Source organism: Phacochoerus africanus, chromosome 7 (genome assembly GCF_016906955.1).
Source record: "Phacochoerus africanus isolate WHEZ1 chromosome 7, ROS_Pafr_v1, whole genome shotgun sequence".
Classification (NCBI taxonomy): domain Eukaryota; kingdom Metazoa; phylum Chordata; class Mammalia; order Artiodactyla; family Suidae; genus Phacochoerus; species Phacochoerus africanus.
This window is the reverse complement of record NC_062550.1, coordinates 72,481,218-72,500,214: the sequence shown is the minus strand read 5'-3', so window position 1 is coordinate 72,500,214 and position 18,997 is coordinate 72,481,218. Positions and strand designations below refer to the sequence as shown.

The window sequence follows — 18,997 nt, the reverse complement described above, 5'->3', positions numbered from 1 at the left end:
TGTTCTTTAGCAAACACACTTTTCAGAACTGAGTCACCCCTCTCAGAATCGCAGCTGAGCATGAGACTGCAGACAGCATGTGCTCGGGGGTCCTAGCCTGTCATGTGGCTGGATCCCAGGCTGTCCCTGTGAATCGGCTCAGTATCTCTCTGGGGCTCTGGTAAGCCTAAGGACAGACCTCAAGCTGCTCTTAGCTAGCAGCAGATAACTATGGGCTTCAAAGTGGATACGCAACGTGGGGGCATCTCTACGTGTGAAATAATTCAGAGGGGTAAAGGCTAATAAACCAGCAGCCATGGAGATCCTGAGAGACCTTGTATCTTCCCCCAGCAGGGAGACAGCTGGACAACATCACGCCCTCTACCCCACAGCTGCCCAGCTACCCAGTGGGTACCATCCGCCTCCCCACCTCCAGGTGAGGGGAGCCTGACACCCTTTGGGACTCTCTGCTGCCCTCTCATGGTGGATGGCCTGCATTGGCTCAGAGTAGGGAGGAATCTGGAAGTCACAGGAGGACTCACCAGAGGGCTTGCCAGAGCGCCCTGGGCCCAACGGGAGGAGGGATAACAGCTTCCCAGGCAGCATGAGCCTGCAGGGAAGCTGCACAAGGGGACGGTGAAAACAAGGTAAGTCGAAGGGTTCATGTGCAACAGAAAAGGGCGCAGAGAATGGTCACTTCCCCACACAACCCCACACCCCATGGATTTTCTCTTCTGTTTTTTTTTTTTTTGGTCTTTTTGCTATTTCTTGGGCCACTCCCCCAGCATATGGAGGTTCCCAGGCTAGGGGTCGAATCGGAGCTGTAGCCACCGGCCTACGCCAGAGCCACAGCAACGCGGGATCCGAGCCACGTCTGCAACCTACACCACAGCTCACGGCAACGCCGGATCGTTAACCCACTGAGCAAGCGCAGGGACCGAACCCGCAACCTCATGGTTCCTAGTCGGATTCGTTAACCACTGTGCCACGACGGGAACTCCGGATTTTCTCTTCTGGACACCCCTTCTTCCATAAAGTAAAGCCTCACTCTTTGGCCTTCATGCAGTAGAATTATGTGAAAAGGATCTGGCCAACATCAGACATTCACTCGGTCGCAAATAAATATTAGCACCCTGATGTGGCTTCAGGATGCCGCTCTGCACCTGGGCCATCCTGGAAGTTTCCTCACCGAAACCCAGCAGCCAGGGAGAGCTGCTGACCAAGGCGCTTACCAGGAAGAAGGGACAGATACCAAGTGTCCTTGAGAATAATTGACAAACTACGAATGAATCTCACTCGGCCCCCGGGGTCCACTGCCCAGTAGAGCTGTTACTGGTCCTTTCAGGGACCTTGAGTGGATGCTGAAGGAAGGACAGAGAAGCAAGGGTCAAAGTGAACTTTCCCTGGACCTTACCCCTCCGTGTGGGGCCTTTACAAGGGTTGGAGCAGGGAGCCGAATCCCTCCCCCTACCCCCTCTGCCCCAGCCGCCCCCACTCCCCCTGATAGAAGCCTTCTTTGGGAAAACCCCAGCCTCAGGGAACTCTAGAATGTGGTCTTTGGCAGGGGAAGCCGTCCTGGAAGAACGAATGCTCTAACACCTTCCTTTTATGGCCCTGGGGATAAGGCCCAGTAGAATAGGGCCGGATTTCTCAATTTCTTGCCAGGGAGGGGAGGATTGCATTTCAAAAGGACCTAAAACAATTAGACCCCAGATCACACCTCCATCTAAGCAATAGAGGAGCCAAAGAAGCCTAGACCAGGAGTGGGAGAGGGGAAGGGCCAGGAATCCAGGGAGAGGCGGCCCTCTCATTTTCCTCCTTTAGTCTGCGACCCCATCCCTCTTTCCAACACACACACCCGCTTTCAAATGAAAAGGCCACGACTGGATCTGGGTGGGGTTCACGACCGCCATTGCCATTTGGCCCAGAGTTTCTCTCTCAGGGTCCACGGGAAAGAGGCAAACATTTGCAGATATTGGGTTCTCTGCTCACAGCCCTAGCAGAGGCCCTCGTGCTAGGAGGGGCCGGGGTGGTGGGCAGGCTTGCTAAGCCGCTCTGACCCTGCCCAGAGGGGGCACTCACAGCAGCTGGGGAGGAGGCAGAGGGCCAGCGGACCACTGAGCTGGGTGCACGGAGACCCCTTGCTGCACACCCACCCCATCCCTGAGCACCAAGCACTGCGCCGAGCACCGGGCACCAGTTCCCAGGTCCACTCACCTATCTGCACGACCCTTCCAAAGACAGAGGCATTGCCCACGGTGCTGCAATTCCACCGCCGCTGCCGGAACTGGTGCTGACATTCCTTGATGCCCGTCCTGGCCCCCTCCCCTATGTAGGCCATGTGCTCCTGGTAAAGCTGGCACAGCTTCCTCTGGCCGGGGGACAGCCCAGGGAGCTGGCTGCACACGGGCTGGGCTCCGATGATGAACATCTCAGGTCTCTGCACCGGGTTCATGGCCAAGGACCTGCAGCAGCCAAGCAGGGGAGGGACAAAGGGCCAGGAGTGAGTGCAGCCCGTGGGAAGCAGCAGCCTTCACAGGGGTTCTCTGGGTTCAGACCCTGAACCATAGGCTTGGGAAGGAAAAATCAGAAAAAACGAGTCCCTGAAACTGAGGCACAAGGCAGACAACACATGAGATGTCGCACACCTGAGACGGGCTTGAGCATGGGGATCCACAGGGACCAGACAAGGAAGAGCCCTCAGAGCCTGGAGAAGCTTCCAGAAGGAGAGGGCCACAGTGGGGCTGCTGTGGCTGCATCTTCGGGGGTGGGGAGCGCAGGCTGTGTGCTGAGGCTACACCTCCGCAGGAGCGGTCAGTCCACTCTGGCCCAAGCGCAGGACATGCGTGGAAAGCAATCAATTCCTTTAAAGAGCATTCTCCTTATTCCTTTACGATTGACTCCAATTGACATTCATGGCCGTATATGCTAAAGGTTTTGCTTCCTTCTCTCGGGCCCTGACCCCACCTTTCAGCCTCTCAGGACTCTCTCCCTTTGGCTCATCATCTCCTAGATATAACAAGGTGGAGGTGGAGGAGAAGGCTGTGGATTTGCCATCTGAGCAAAAATGAGAGCCAAGCACGGATCACGCCAAATGATGCGGGGTGGGGGTTGGGCCTGCCATCTCCATGTCCGCCTGGGAGTGACAGCAGTCTCAAAAACACAAGAGGAAGCCCCACGTGGTCCTGCAAATCCCTCATCTGGTCTTCAGACTCATCAACCACGAATTCTACTCTCCTTGCCCTCACTAGGAAAAAAAAAATCAATATTCTTATTGATCCAATAGCAACAAAAGAGCTATTTCTAACAACCCAGGAAGAGGGGGCTATGGACGCACTCAGAGAAAAGCCAAATGAACTAAACCTTTCTCCTCAGGGAACTTGACATAACTCTGGGGGCTCAAGAGAAAAAGAGCTCTTTGGGGGGTTGGGGGGGTGGGGGTTGCTGATAAAAGGAATGGTTCCATTGCTACCCATCCCATCGCTACCCATCCCATCGGTGGCCCAGGAAGGCCGGGCTGGGAGGGGCTTCAGCCCACACTCACCACCAGGAGCTGGCCTCAGAGGGGAGCGGGGCCCAGCTGGCGAGCAGGGCTGCAGCAGCGGCGAGCAGGAGTGGCGGGCTGGGCATGGTCCCCTTGCCCTCCCCGGGGCTCGGGGAAGACCCCGGGGACCGATGGCTTCCAAGACGGGGCTCCCTGGAGACAACAGATGCAAGGGAGCATCAGTGTGTGTGTGTGTGTGGCGGGAACCAGGAGAGCCTGCTCCCCCAGGAAAGGTCCGCCTCTCCCCACCCTCCTGTCCCACCCTCACCTTCTCACATAGGATCACAGCAACCTGGGGGACCCACAGCGGAAGGAGACAGCGAGAGCAGAGAAGGGAGGAAAGCAAGTCATTTCAAGAGCTGAGCGAGCTTGGGGCAGCATTTAGGAAGATGCTTTGGCTGTTGCCATGCACACGTGCCCTCCCTCCAGAACATCCAAAGAGACGGGGGACCATCCTGCCCACTCTTCCTGGGGCAGTATCTGTCTGACCACCAGCTCTCTTATGTGGAGCTGAAAGCAACTGGCAAGTTGATTTACCTAGAGCACCCCACCCCCTGCAGGAACCTTCCCTCTCAATCTGCACCCGGCTCTCTCTCTAAACACATTTTCAACATCCCAGCCCTGCTTACCAGGACACACAGCAGGACAAGGGGAGGGCTCTCCACTTTCTCAAGGCAACTCCTCTGAGAAACGGAAAAGCCGACCCGGGTTGTGCCTGCGGTATCTGCGCCCCCCCCCACCCCCCCCCCGCAACATCCCCCTGTGACCCATGTCTCCCCCAGGGCCCCCAGCACCCTAGAGCAACCAAGGCTCTGCTACGCTCACATCAGCCCGTCCAGAGAACAGCTTTCCCGAAGCCCTTAAATTCAGATGACCCTGGGGCAAGTCTCTGGAAAGGCACCCCCCTCGCTCCTCCCTGAGCCCCCACCCGGGGTATGACCCAAGCCCCCAAGGCAACTCCTTCCCTCAGGCCTTCAGCACCCAAGCTTCAGGCAACACCCGCTCCGAGAGCCCCCCATCTCACCACGCAGTGCAGGGCCTCCTGGCCTTCCGGGAAGGGGGGGCGGCAGGGGCTCTGGGTCATCAGCCTAGGAGGTATTTCTGTCCTGGTCCACCAAGAGAGGAAGGTACCCGAGCAGGGCTGGGGGAGCTGGGCCACAGCTGTCCCCACCCCCTTAGGCTTTTCTTCGGGAGGTCTCAGCTGGGGCGGGGGCACCAACAGGCAGGTGTGTGGGGCCGCCAGGGGAACATCAAAGCAGGGACTCGCCCCTGCCCCTTTGTCATGCAGAGCCAGCTCGGAAATGACCCGGCCTCCCCACACCCCGCTTTCCCAACAGACCTCGCCTCCTCTGAAGAGCACCCTCCCCCAACCCCCCCCCCAATAAATCCTCCCGTCCCCCAGGGCAGGAGGGCTGTGAATGCGCCTGGGACCAGAGATGGAGCAGAGATAGGGCTGGCACCAGGAGCTAATGGCTTTATGGAGGGGAGGGGACCAGGGCCAGGCGGGGAGGCCGGGAGAAAAGCTTCAAAGGGCTTCCTTGTCCAAACACCCGAAACTCCACTACTAGCCCTTCTTGGGGCCTGAAGAGCCACCCTCCTCCCGGGTTCACTGCCCCCCACCCCCTGCCCTGCCCCGAGAGAGCTGAGGTCTTCCCCACCTGGTGACACTGCTTATCCCTGTGTCCCCCTCTCTCCAGCTCTCCTCTCACCGGCCCCCATGAAACCTCTCTGGCTCTACCAGACCCAGGTTCACCGGAGGCCAGGCTGGGGCCTCTGTTTCCCAGGACAGCAGTCAGTGCGCCTCTGACCCTGGTGATAGGTGCTAGGGCCAGACTTCCCCAGAGCTGTTAATCCTGCCTCATAAACATCGGCCCAGGCGGAATCACCCCAGCAGCTGTTCCTACCACCCTGTGAGTTTCCAGCAAACTCTCAGCGCGTTAGAAAAAAAAAAAATGTATTTCAAAAACTTAAAGGGGTTCCAGTTGTGGCGCAGCGGAAATAAACCCGACTAGTATCCATGAAGATGGGGGATCCGATCCCTGGCCTCCCTCAGTGGGTTAAGGATCCAGTATTGCCATAAGCTGTGGTGTAGGTAGCAGACGCGGCTCGGATCTGGCATTGCTGTGGCTGTGGCATAGGCCAGGAGCTGTAGCTCTGATTAGACCCCTAGCCTGGGAACCTCCATAAGATGCAGGTGCGGCCCTAAAAAGACACACAAAATAAAGCCCTTAAAAAAGAGGGTGTTCCCTGATGGGCTAATGGTTAAGGTTCCGGTGTTGTCACTGCTGTGGTTCTGGTTGGATCTCTGGCCCGGGAACCTCACATGCCTCGGGTGCAGCCAAAACAAAACCAAAACAAAAAAACAAATAAATAAAAATAAAAACAAACAAACAAAAAAAGGAGTTTCTGCTGTGGCTCAGCAGTTAACAAACCTGACTAGTATTCATGAGGATGAGGGTTCAGTCCCCAGCCTTGATCAGTGGGTTAGGGATCCTGCATTGCCGTGAGCTGTGGTATAGGTCACAGACGTGGCTCAGATCCCACATTGCTGTGGCTGTGGCGTAGGCCTACAGCTACAGCTCCTATTCAACCCCTAGCCTGGGGAACTTCCATGTGCCATGGGTACAGCCCTAAAGACAAAAAAAAAAAAAAAAAGAAAAGAAAAAGAAAACAAAGATCCTGGCACATGTGGTGGCTTCTTCGGCTGCCTTCCAGATGTGTGGCACCTGAAATTGAACATTTCCCCCCAAAACACACACACAGCAGCCCTCAGGGTGCACGCTGTCCTGCAGAAGTGTGACACACACCCCCCTCCCCGCCCCCCCACAGTCATAGCAGCCCTCTGTCTCCTCTGCTTTCCTGGGGCTGGGCCGGGCCAGGGAAGGTGAGTGGTGGCCACTGGTCTCATTGGTAACGTCATGCCTCCACCTGGGACAGAACACAGTTAAGTAGGAGGGGCGCAAGGTTCCTCTTGGGGTGGGGGCAGAGGTGAGGATACAGCATTCTCAATCAGAACCCCTCCAGCTGATCAGACACCTGCGCTGCCCTCCTGCCTCATTCATTCATTCATTCGTTCATTCAAAACAGTCAATTGAATGTGCACTGGGAGCCTGGTATGTGCCACATATTTATGGCTCTAAGTGCCAGAGATACAGCAATGAACAAATTAGTACATGACATGTCAGACCCAGGGAACCTCCAGGAAACATCGAGTGGGGACCAGCATGGAGGATAAGAAAGGTAGTTTACCTTGTTAGAGTCCTTGGGGGGACCTCCCCCCAAACCACTGAGCAGACAGATGGGAGGTGGCAAGGGGATCGCCCTGCTGCACTCGGGCCCCTCTGTGAACGTGCAGGGTCCTTACTGACACTACCTTACTTTCACAATCAAAGGGGCACAGATTTGAACTGACACTTTTCCTGGCTAGACTTGGTCACCAGTTTCCACTCCTTTCGAGACTGTGCCCACCAAGTTAGGAGACCAACCCCAGCATCTCCGCCCTTGAAGGGGAGTCTCTGAGCTGTCCACACACCAGAGCAGCGAGGCCATAGAAGCCCTAACCCACAGGACAGGTGCTTGCCAAGGTCATTGGCAGTTCACAAAACCGCCACTGGGTGCTCAAGACTGGCCTCCCCTAGAGCCTGAGGACTCAAGCAGCTTTCCAGTACCCCAGGAAGTAGTGTCACTGCCCATACCTGCCCCCGCCCCAAACAGGCACCCCTGGAAACCTACCGAGAAAGAGCACCTGCAAGGAGTCTTTCCGAGGTCTCTAGGGTCCACCTCTTACCCTGAGACCGAAGGAGGAGCCAAGGCTGTGTAATTCAGACATATGTGCAATTTTGTTAGCAGTCCTGGCACAGCAGGTGGATGACCTCAGCCCTCGGGAAGGGAAGCTCCCTGCGTGAACTCCCAGCTGCTGTCCAAGTGCTGCCCTAGGTCCCAGGATTTCTCTGGGTGGGGGAAGGATGATGGAGGGGGGGGGAGGGGGGTACCAGAGCTGCCGTCCTGAGCCTTCCCACCCCCACCGCTCCACTTCCATCACTGTGGAGAAAGGCTCCTCGTGGACCTCAGAACACCTGACAACACCTCCTGAAACGCAGGTCCTTGGCCTCCTTCTCCATTTCTCAGTAAGTGCTCTCTGCGGTCTAATCCACTGGGCTCCCACACCAGCTTTCCTACAGGGCTAACCGTGCACATAATATCAGCCCCCCCCTACACTCATGGCCATGGAGGCTCCCCGTCCTTGCACCCGCAAACTTCCCAACCTGGCTTCATCCTGCCTCCCTTCTTTTATGAAGTTCACACCACTGGATTTCTTTCTTTTTTTTTTTTTTTTGGTCATTTTGCCATTTCTAGGGCCACTTCTGCGGCATATGGAGGTTCCCAGGCCAGGGGTCTAATTGGAGCTGCAGCTACCGGCCTACGCCACAGCCACAGCAATGCCAGATCCGAGCCACGTCTGTGACCCACACCACAGTTCACGGCAATGCCAGATCCTTAACCCACTGAGCAAGGCCAGGAATCGAACCTGCAACCTCATGGTTCCTAGTCAGATTCGTTAACCACTGAGCCATGACGGGAACTCCCAGCACACCACGGGATTTCTTTTCCAGTCTCCTGCTCCCAGATCAAGCCCTGCCTCCCCCTCAGACCTCATCTTGATCCACTTCCTGGGGAAGATCTCTGGTCCCAAGCAACCCAAACCTCAAAGGGCTCTCAGGTCCACACTCAAGGGTCACTTCCTCCCCAGAGCTGCCTTCAAAACTAATCCAAGGCCAGGAAGCTCTTTCCACTGACTGGGCATTTCCTTATCACGTAGAGGACACCGCCGCAGACCCCGCACACGCTGCTGGAGCTGTGTGTGTTTCCTGCTTCTCCAGCAGTCCCATCGTCTCCCAAAGGTACAGACATACTGCCCTCCTTGCCCTGTATTTACACTAGATGACAACCATCAGCACTTGGTTGATGACCAATGACAACATAGAAGAGCACTGAGCATTTATTAAACCCCTTCTACATGCACTGAACCAAACGTTTTACTTCCATTTTTTCCTCATTTCACCTTCACTAAAACTCTACAGCATGCGCCTTTTTTTTCCTTTTTAGGGCCGCACCCTGAGGCATATGGAGGTTCCCAGGCTAAGGGTCAAATTGGAGCTACAGCTGCCGGCCTACACCACAGCCATAGACCACAGCAACACCAGATCCGAGCCACGTCTGCAGCCTACACCGCAGCTCATGGCAACGCCGGATCCTTAACCCACTGAGCAAGGCCACAGCTCGAACTCACAACCTCATGGTTCCTAGTCAGATTCGTTTCCGCTATGCCATGACGGGAACTCTAGTATGTACCATTTTTATCCTCTCTTTGAACGGGGAACCCACGGGAGATAAGATATAGAGAGGCCAGGTAGCTCCGTCCTATAGCACCTATACGGCAGACCCTGGCTTGGGATGGAGACCTTCGCCCTCTTCCTCAAACACAGCCTCTTGCCGAGGCTGCTTTGTGGGAAATAGCCCCCAAAGCAGTGCTTATAAGAGACAGGCTGACTGCAGAGTGACTAGTATAAACACACACACACACACACACACACACAGAGCCTTGAGAAAGAAAAAAGCCAGACTTTCCCCCAGCCAAATGATACATGGGTTGAGAACAGGTCAGGCTGTTTAAAGCTGGAGAAATTAAAACAGAATAAGTTTTTAAATTGAAGTGTGAGTGATGTACAAAAAAATAGAGTGATCGTTTTAAAGAGCTGGTGTTTCTGTTTATGTTGAGATGGGAAAGCCCAGCCAGGCGGAGGGAAGAGAGTCTGGGCTGCTGATTGGGATTTTAGAGATTCCAGGTCCCAGCCTTGTCTCCACCTTTTCCCTGCAGACTTTGAGCACCGTTCTGCTTCTGAGGCGTTTGTCATGTGCTAAGTGGAGACCTGTAAGATGCTGCTCCTGACGAGCTCTGGTCCAGCAGGGGACCTGAGAAACCTACGAGAGGCAGGATGGAGGAGTCCAAGCCGGCGACCACGTCAGGATGTCAGGTTGGAGAGCGGCCTTAAATAGGAGGGACAGAGCAAGAAGGATGGCACGTAAGATGGGGTTGGGTCAAGAAGAAAACTTCAAGGTGCTTTGGGAAGGGGAAGAGAGGTGCTGCAATAAAGGGGGACTTGATCCTTGCCAATGTTCCCAGAACCATTTCTGTTTGTTAAATATACGAGTCCCTCTGAAATCTGCTATTGAATCCACACTGAGCATCCAACAGCCATGGTCCAGGGAAACCACCAGGATCACAGGTGTCTAGTTTCTCAGGGGATGAGTCACCTTTTAATCATGAAATGATGGGTGAGTCAGTCTCCTAAGAGAGCCAAGTGCAGGTATTGCCTCCTGATAGGTTCCACTTTTTCCTTGCATTCCTGCCTCCAATTCTCCTCCTGGATCCAGGCCTGAAATCCTGGTGTCCTTTTGACTCCTCCCTCACTTGTACCCTCCATGTCAGAGCAATTGTCAGGGCATCTTGATTGTGACTCCATAATACTATTTATTCATTTATTTATTTATTTTCTATTTTGGCCACCCCTCGGCATATGGAGCTCCCGGGTCAGGGATCAGATCCCAGCCACAGCTGCAACAATGCCAGATCCTTAACCTACGGTGCTGGGCCAGGGATCGAACCTGCATCCCAGCTCTCCATCCTCTGAACTACTGCAAGAGCCTGCTGGAGTTCCCGTTGTGGCGCAGCAGAAACGAATCTGACTAGTAACCATGAGGTTTTGGGTTCAATCCCTGGCACTGCTCAGTAGGTTAAGAATCCGGTATTTCCATGAGCTGTGGTGTAGGTCACAGACCAGCTGCAGCTGTGGCATAGGCCAGCAGCTGTAGCTCCTGTTAGACCCTCTAGCCTGGGAACTTCCATATGCTACAGGTGTGGCCCTAAAAAGCAAAAAAAAAAAAAAAAAAAAAAAAAACCCGCTAACTACCCTCTTCCCCCTCAACAAATTGTGTCTTATACACCCACTCCCCCTTCATTCATCCATCGAATGATTGAATGAATTGCTTCCACACACAGTTCTCCCATTTCCAGGGTTTCTCAAAGTATGGTCCTCAACTAACAGTATCAGTACCACTTGGAAACTGATGAGATACAGAGATTCTCAAGCCCCACCCAGAGCTACTGAAACTGAAACTCTGAGCTTGGTACCGAGCAATCTGTTTGAACAAACACTCCAGGTGGTTCTGATGCCCAAGAAAATGTGAGAATCACTGTTATAGAATCATCCAGAGTTATACATGGTGAATTAAAGCATGAAGTCTTTCAAGTAACATATATATGTATGTTTATATGTGTTGTGGGGTTTTTCGGCCATATCGGCGGCATATGGAAGTTCCCTGGCCAGGGATGGAATCTGAGCCAGAGCTGTGACCTTTGCCACAGCTGCAGCAATACTGCATCTTTAACTCCCTGCACCATAGCAGGAACTCTATGTACGTACATATTTTATTTTTATTTATTTTTTGTCTTTTTGCCATTTCTAGGGCCGCTTCTGCGGCATATGGAGGTTCCCAGGCTAGGGGTCGATCAGAATCGTAGCCTCCAGCCTACACCATAGCCACAGCAACGCGGGATCCAAGCCGCATCTGCAACCTACACCACAGCTCACGACAACACCAGATCCTTAACCCACTGAGCAAGGCCAGGGATCACACCCGAAACCTCATGGTTCCTAGTCAGATTCGTTAACCACTGCGCCACGACGGAACTCCTGTACGTATGTATTTGAATGGCAAATTTCTTCATGCAATGCCTGCAGCTAATGGTACCTCCCCTGGGGCTAAAGATCTCTGGAGGCCACAGAACCACAGACCATGCAGACAAGCACTATCTCCAGAATGAATAAATATGTCCACCTAATTCCACTCTGCCAGATTACATATCTGTAGAGCCTTGTAATTGAGAAAATACTAATTTAAAGTGTTACTGATGATTGTGGTGACAGTTCACTACTCTAGGAATTAAAACCATTGAATTGTACGCTTTAAACGGGTGACCTATATGATATGTGAGTTATACCTCAAAAAGCTGCTGTACTTTTAAAAAGTGTTTCTGAAGACAGAGCAACTCCACTCTTCTGGAGGAATCTGTCCATGTGCACATCAGGGCAAGAACAGAACAGCCTCGAACTGGAGATAACACACGTGCCCATCAGCAACAGATGGACCGACAATTATTAACTGTGATATGTGAGGGCAATGAGGTAGCAGGCAGAAATGAAGACGGATGAACAGCATGCATGAACCTTACAGATGTAACGTAGGGGAGAAGCAAGTCACCAAGGCACATGTAAACCGATGCCCTTCATAGCAAAACTATATTGTGGAGGGATCCGCACAGGGGTGGTTAAACCATAAAGAAATGCAAGGAGGAGTTCCCGTCGTGGCGCAGTGGTTAACGAATCCGACTAGGAACCATGAGGTTGCGGGTTCGGTCCCTGCCCTTGCTCAGTGGGTTAATGATCCAGCGTTGCCGTGAGCTGTGGTGTAGGTTGCAGACGCGGCTCGGATCCCGCGTTGCTGTGGCTCTGGCGTAGGCCGGTGGCTACAGCTCCGATTCGACCCCTAGCCTGGGAACCTCCATATGCCGCGGGAGCGGCCCAAGAAATAGCAACAACAACAACAATAACAACAACAACAAAAGACAAAAAAAAAAAAAGAAAGAAATGCAAGGAAACGATGACTGTGAACACCAGGACTGGCGTTTCCTCCAGGGTGGAAGGAGGGCTCATGATGACGAAGCGACATAAGGGAGCTTCTGGGGAGCAGCAGGGTTCTATGTCCAAGCTGGGTAAGGGCAATGTGACAGTTCACTTTATAATGATTTATTAAGTTAGGTATATATCTTTTCAGCAAGTGGTGCTGGGAAACCTGGACAGCCACATGCAAATCATTGAAACTGGAACACACTCTCACACCCTGCACAAAAATAAACTCAGAATGGCTTAAAGACTTAAACGTGAGACAAGACACCATCAAACTCCTGGAAGAGAACATAGGCAAAACATTCTCTGACATCAACCTTACAAATGTTTTCTCAGGTCAGTCTCCCAAAGCAACAGAAATAAAAGCAAAAATAAAGCAATGGGGCCTAATCAAACTGACAAGCTTTAGCACAGCAAAGGAAACCATTAAAAAACCAAAAAGACAACTTCCAGAATGGGAGAAAATAGTTTCAAATGATGCAACTGACAAGGGCTTAATCTCTAAAATATACAAATAACACATACAACTCAACGGCCAAAAAACAAACAACCCAATGGAAAAATGGGCAAAAGACCTGAATAGACATTTACCCAAAGAAGATACACAGGGGGCCAACAAGCACATGAAAAAATGCTCAACATCACTGATTATTAGAGAAATGCAAATCAAAACTACTATGAGGTCCCACCTCATACCAGGCAGAATAGCTGTCATTAATAAGTCCACAAATAACAAATGCTGGAGAGGGTGTGGAGAAAAGGGAACCCTCCTGCACTGTTGGTGGGAATGTAAATTGGTACAACCACCATGGAAAACAGTAAGGAGGTACCTTGGAAAACTACACATAGAACTAGCATATGACCCAGCAATCCCTCTCTTGGGCATATATCCGGGCCAAACTTTCCCTGAGAAAGACACATCCACCGGTATGTTCATTGCAGCACTATTCACAATAGCCAAGACATGGAAACAAATTAAATGTCCATTGACAGATGATTGGATTCAGAAGATGTGGTATATATACATAATGGAATACTACTCAGCCATAAAAAAGAACAAAATAATGCCATTAGCAGCAACATGAAATAAGTGAAGTAAGTCAGAAAGAGAAAGACAAATACCATATGATAGCACATATCCGGGATCTAATATATGGCACAAGTGAACCTTTCCACAGAAAAAAAAATCATGGACATGGAGAACAGACTTGTGGTTGTTAAGGGGGAGGGAGAGGGAGTGGGATGGACTGAAAATTTGGGGTTAATAGGCACAAACTATTGCCTTTGGAGTGGATAAGCAATGGGATCCTGCTGTATAGCACTGGGAACTATGTCTGGTCACTTTTGATGGAACATGATAATGTGAGAAAAAAGAAGGTATACATGTATGTGTGACTGGGTCACCTTGCTGTACAGAAGAAAATTGACAGAACACTGTAAACAAGCTATAATGGAAAAAAAAAAGTTAGGTATATATGCTCCATGTACTTTTCTGCCTAGTTCCCTAACACGACAAAAGTTTTTTTTTCATAAATCAAGTACAGTTGAGTTATAATATTGTATTAGTTTCTGGTGTACAGCAAAGTCATTTGGTTTTATGCATATATTTTGGGGGGGTTCTTTTCCATTATAGGTTATTAAAAGATATCGAATATAGTTCCCTGTGCTATACACTAAATCCTTGTTGCTTGTCTATTTTATATGTAGTAGTGTGTATCTGTTAATCCCATACGCCCAATGTACCCTTCCCCCACCTCCCCTTTGGTAACCATAAGTTTGTCTTCTATGTCTGTGAGTCTGTTTCTGGTTTTTTGGGGTTTTTTTTGTCTTTTTTTTTTTTGTCTTTTTGCCATTTCTTGGGCCGATTCCGTGACATATGGAGGTTCCCAGCCCAGGGGTCGAATCGGAGCTGTAGCTGCCAGTCTACGCCAGAGCCACAGCAACGCAGGATCTGAGCCGCACCTGCAACCTACACCACAGCTCATGGCAACGCCGGATAGTTAACCTACTGAGCAAGGGCAGGGATCGAACCTGCAACCTCACGGTTCCTAGTCAGATTCGTTAACCACTGTGCCACGACGGTAACCCCTGTTTCTGTTTTATAAATAAGTTCACTTGTACTTTTTTTTGGATTCCACATATAAATGATATCATATAATATCTGTTGTTTTCAACACAAGATATATAATATATATAGTATGTGCAAATATATGTATGTGTGTGTCTGTGTGTATTTATTTATTTATTTTTGGCTGTCTCACAGCATATGGACGTTCCTGGGCCAGGGATCAAACCTGTGCCACAGCAGTGACCTGAGGCACAACAGGGACCATGCCAGCTCCTTAACCCACTGTGCTACTAGGGAACTCCTGAGGGAATCTTTATGTATTATCTCAGTGGAAAATATAACTGTAGTCTCATGAGAGCACATGACCTTATTTTTTGCTTAAAAAAAAGGGTCTTCATACTTGAAAAGAAATGTCTGCCTTAAATGAATATTGGAAAATGTAGGTACAGAGACAGCCTGCTTGAGGGCAGGTGGGGCTGGCCATGAGTGGGGCTCAGGGGGGTTCCATGCAAATCATGTGGGTTCCTTCCTCACATGAGTGCCAGGCCTGGACCAGCCAGTCATGAAACTACAGGAGCTGGGCCGCAATTTCTTCTTCCCCACTAATTCCAACAAACCAGGACCTGGCAAAACCTCCCCCTCCCCTTCCTCCTCCCCTTCCCCTTCCTCCTCCCCCTCCCCTTCCTCCTCCTCCTCCCCTCTCCGTCCTCCCCTCCCCTCTCCGTCCTCCTCTCCCCTCTCTGTCTTCCCCTCCACCTTCCCCCTCCTCCTCCACCACAATACTCTGTGCAGCCCTTTGGGAGCCTGATCTCCCCCAAAACTCTGTCCTTCCTCACTGTGTCTCTCCCTTGCAGGAGGAGTCATGCTGAGGATGATGTGAAGGGGTAAAGGAGTGATGAGATTTTTAATTCTGGCCTTTTGGAGGAAGGCAAAATTCTCCAGAAATGTGTCCCTCATTCTCAGTGACAACCCTCCCACCTTAATCGCCCTGCAGGGCAGCTGGCACACAGAAACAGATCCTGAATGGAAGGAACCTAATTGTCCATGGACAGAGGAATTGATATATGTGGTACATATATACAATGGAATATTACTCAGCCATAAAAAAGGATGGAATAATGCCATCTGTAGCAACATGGATGGATCTAGAGATTCTCATACTAAATGAAGTCAGTCAGACAGTGAAAGACAAACATCATATGATATCACTTACATGTGGAATCTAAAAAAAAGGATATAGGAGTTCCCATCGTGGCACAGTGGTTAACGAATCCGACTAGGAACCATGAGGTTGCGGGTTCGATCCCTGCCCTTGCTCAGTGGGTTAATGATCCGGCATTGCCGTGAGCTGTGGTGTAGGCCGCAGATGCAGCTTGGATCCTGCGTTGCTGTGGCTCTGGCGTAGGCCAGCAACTACAGCTCCGATTCGACCCCTGGGAACCTCCATATGCCATGGGAGCGGCCCAAGAAATAGCAAAAAGACAAAAAAAAAATTTTTTTTAATTAAAAAAAGGATATAAATGAACTGATTTCCAGAACAGAAACAGACTCGTAGACTTTGAAAAACTTATGGTTACCAAAGGGGGCAGGTGGTGGGGAAGGATGGACTGGGGGTTTGGGACTGGCATATGCACACTGAGGTATATGGAATGACTGGCGAATGGGGAGGGACCTGCTGTATAGCACAGACCTCTCTCCAATATTCTGTGATGATCTGTGTGGGAAAAGAATCTGAAAGAGAATGGATGTGTATATGTGTATAATTGAATCACTATGCTGTATAGCAGAAATGATCAACTTCGCAAATCAACTATACTTCAATAAAACTTTAAAAAATGAAAAAGAAAAAGAAAAAGAAAAAGAAATGGATCCTGAGACCACCTCACTAAACTCTGCTTAGTGATGTTTCAGACAAGCGTGGTTCCCCAGACTCTAGGTCGGTTCCAGCACTTCAGGAAGGGTGAAGATGCCCCCTGTACCTGTTGGAGCGCATCCCACAGAGTAGGCAGAGGGCAAGTCCCCAGACCCCTATGCAGTTCCCAGAGGGGCAGGTCCCTACTGACTCCTCCTCTCACTTGGGAGAGCAGCGTTTTCTCCTCAGGTACCAAGCAAAAGCCCATCGGAAGATAAGAGGAATTTTCCCTTCTTCTGAATCCTGATAAATTAATTTTAAAAGATGCTCTAGAAAAGAAGGTGCAAACACATGGCCAGAAGTGAGTGTGGTACAGGAAGTTATTTAGGAGCCTGGCAGCAATGGTTGTGGATTCTGTCTTCAGGGGAGTTGGGGAGAGGAGGGGAGGCTGCCTGGGTGCTCCCACCTTTCTCCCATCATCTGCTTTCACTGGGGCTGCTACTCCAGGAAAACATTTACCTGGGCAAGTGCCACCTACTTCTGCAAATTCCTTGGTTTGGATACAATGAATTAAACAAATAAGTGGAGTTCTGGATCCCTATCACGGGCAGGCTGATGACCTCTCTCCATGCCATGGGCTGATCAGAATTAAAATGGTGGAGTTCCCATCGTAGCTCAGTGGTTAACAAACCTGACTGGTATCCATGAGGACGCAGGTTCAATCCCTGGCCTTGCCGTGAGCTGTGGTGCAGGTCACAGACACAGCTTAGATCCCAGGTTGCTGTGGCTGTGGTGTAGGCCAACAGCTACAGCTCCTCTTTGACCTCTAGCCTGGGAATATCCATATGCCATGGGTGCGGCCCTAAAAAGACAAAAAAAAAAAAAAAGAATTAAATTATTTATCTCATGTTACCAAGTAAATGTGTTCTGGTCTTTGCAAACTGAAGCATAGTTTTTAAGGACCTTGGGAAATCTTAATATTTAAAAAACCCAGGAATCACCAACTGCCAGACAACCAAATCTCTTTGGCTAACAGAAGGATTTTATGTTTTTGGAATGGGAATGCCTCATGAGTGGGGAAGGAGCACATAGGTTCTCTAATTTTCCAGACTCTCACCACTCTCTATTGCCTCTCTCCTGACTGCTTCACACATTCACTTTGCTTGTCAGGTTCATAAAGACTTTTAAGTATGCTATTCTGAATTTAAAGGAACCCTACTGTATGTATCATCTTATCTTTATGTTATATGCGCTGCATATAATAGTCATTTCACCACATGAATAATCATTCTGAACTATTTACAAATCTGGATTTACACATAGCGGGTTTTCTGAAAGCAGTTACATACTGGCTCTTTTTTTTCCTAAACAATTCTGAATTCCATCCCAGAAACAGAGACCTTGGATAAGTTATTGCCTCACCTTATTCTGGTCTTTTTCCTCTCCTAAAATCTACTGAAGCTGCTAAACTTCTGCTCCAAAAATGGACAATTTTTCCATTTGGAAAAACAAGGCAGTTATTTCCTTTTTATAAACAAGCGGGAAATATTGATTGCAGTGAAAAGCAGAGCGTAAGCACAAGCAGCAGCTGGATCCACAGGGCCTGAATGGTGATGCTGGGCACCTGGACCTCTGCTTCAGCAGCTGGGCCCAGGGGACACGGCCGGGGAAGAGCCGGCTAGAGGCTCCCACGCAGAGCAGAAGAGAGGCTGGCAGCTGACTGTCCCAGGACCGACAGCCCCTGCGACATGAGCCCCGGCTGGTACTGGGGGGAAGCCAGTAGCTCTAGGTGATGTGGCCTGCCTGGTTCCCTGGTTCAGACTGGCCCTTAGACTGTGCTGCGGAAGAAATAGGTCCTCAGGGAGAGGAGGTGCCAAGCATCCTTCTAAGGAAAACGGAGGCAGAAAATGCTCAGCCTCAGCAGGAACCCCCCACTTCCTTCCCCACCCAGAGAACATCTTGGCCAGGCGCCCCCTCCTCTTCTCCCCTTGCCAGCATCCACACCCACATTTCCTCCCCAAAACTAGAGTCGAACCAGGGGCCTTCAGGTCAGATCTGTGGGTCTCACAGGTTCTGGTTTGGGGAAATAAATGACTCCTGCAGCTGCCTCCGGAAAAAGCAGGATCACCCACATCCAGCCTGGGCAGGTTGCAGGGGCTCTCAGCTCCCCACTGGGATTCTTTTGTTTCTTTTATGGCTCCGCCAGGCCCCTTTCACAGGGCTCCCAGTCCTGCTGCTAAATTGCTCCACGGCTGCCCACTGGCCGGGTGAAGGCTGCAAGGACAGAGGCTGAGCCCAGTGGTCGTGTGGCCTGCGGGGCCTCCTTGGGCTGCAGAGAATGCGGGTGACAGCAGGCACCCGGCAGGCTCCTCACATTCCACAGTCACCTGGTAAATGTTCACTCACAGACATTTACTATGGCCCCCCTGAGCGCCTAGCCCTTTGCAGGGAGGACAGGAAATGCATAAGACGTCACTCTCCCAGGCACACGGCACCGCTACCCCGTCCAACGTGATGGCCACAGGCCACCTGTGACTATTTAATGCTAAAGTGACTGGAAGTTAAGTGTTCCCATCCTCAGTGGCAGCGGCCACATTTCAGGTGCTCAGTATACATGTGGGGCTCACAGCTGTTGTGGGGGACAGCTCAGGTTACAGGACACTTTCATTGTCTCAGGTTGTTCACAGACAGAGCTGGTCCAGAGTGGAAGCCAGGCAAGAAAACAAACGCCACCACCATCATCCAAACCACAAGCTCCGTGTGAATTCTGTCAGTTACATTTAGTGTAATAAGGGCTATAACAGAAG

The 18,997-nt window shown here is 50.9% G+C and overlaps 1 protein-coding gene across 3 annotated transcripts in view; it reads right to left on the bottom strand.

Moving 5' to 3' along the window:
• WNT5B (Wnt family member 5B) overlaps positions 1-18,997 on the bottom strand; it is a 103,856-nt gene that overhangs the window by 9,761 nt on the left and 75,098 nt on the right. The window contains exons 1-3 of one of the 3 annotated variants that reach the window (XM_047787898.1): positions 4,548-4,853; positions 3,524-3,676; positions 2,197-2,444 (exon numbers count right to left, since the gene is read on the bottom strand). In XM_047787898.1, coding sequence (XP_047643854.1) covers positions 2,197-2,444; positions 3,524-3,609 — 334 coding nt within the window. In that variant the 5' untranslated portion in view covers positions 3,610-3,676; positions 4,548-4,853. Of the gene's footprint in view, positions 1-2,196; positions 2,445-2,627; positions 3,213-3,523; positions 3,677-4,547; positions 4,854-18,997 lie in introns of those variants that run through there. The other 2 variants (XM_047787897.1, XM_047787899.1) reach the window with 2 other exon arrangements.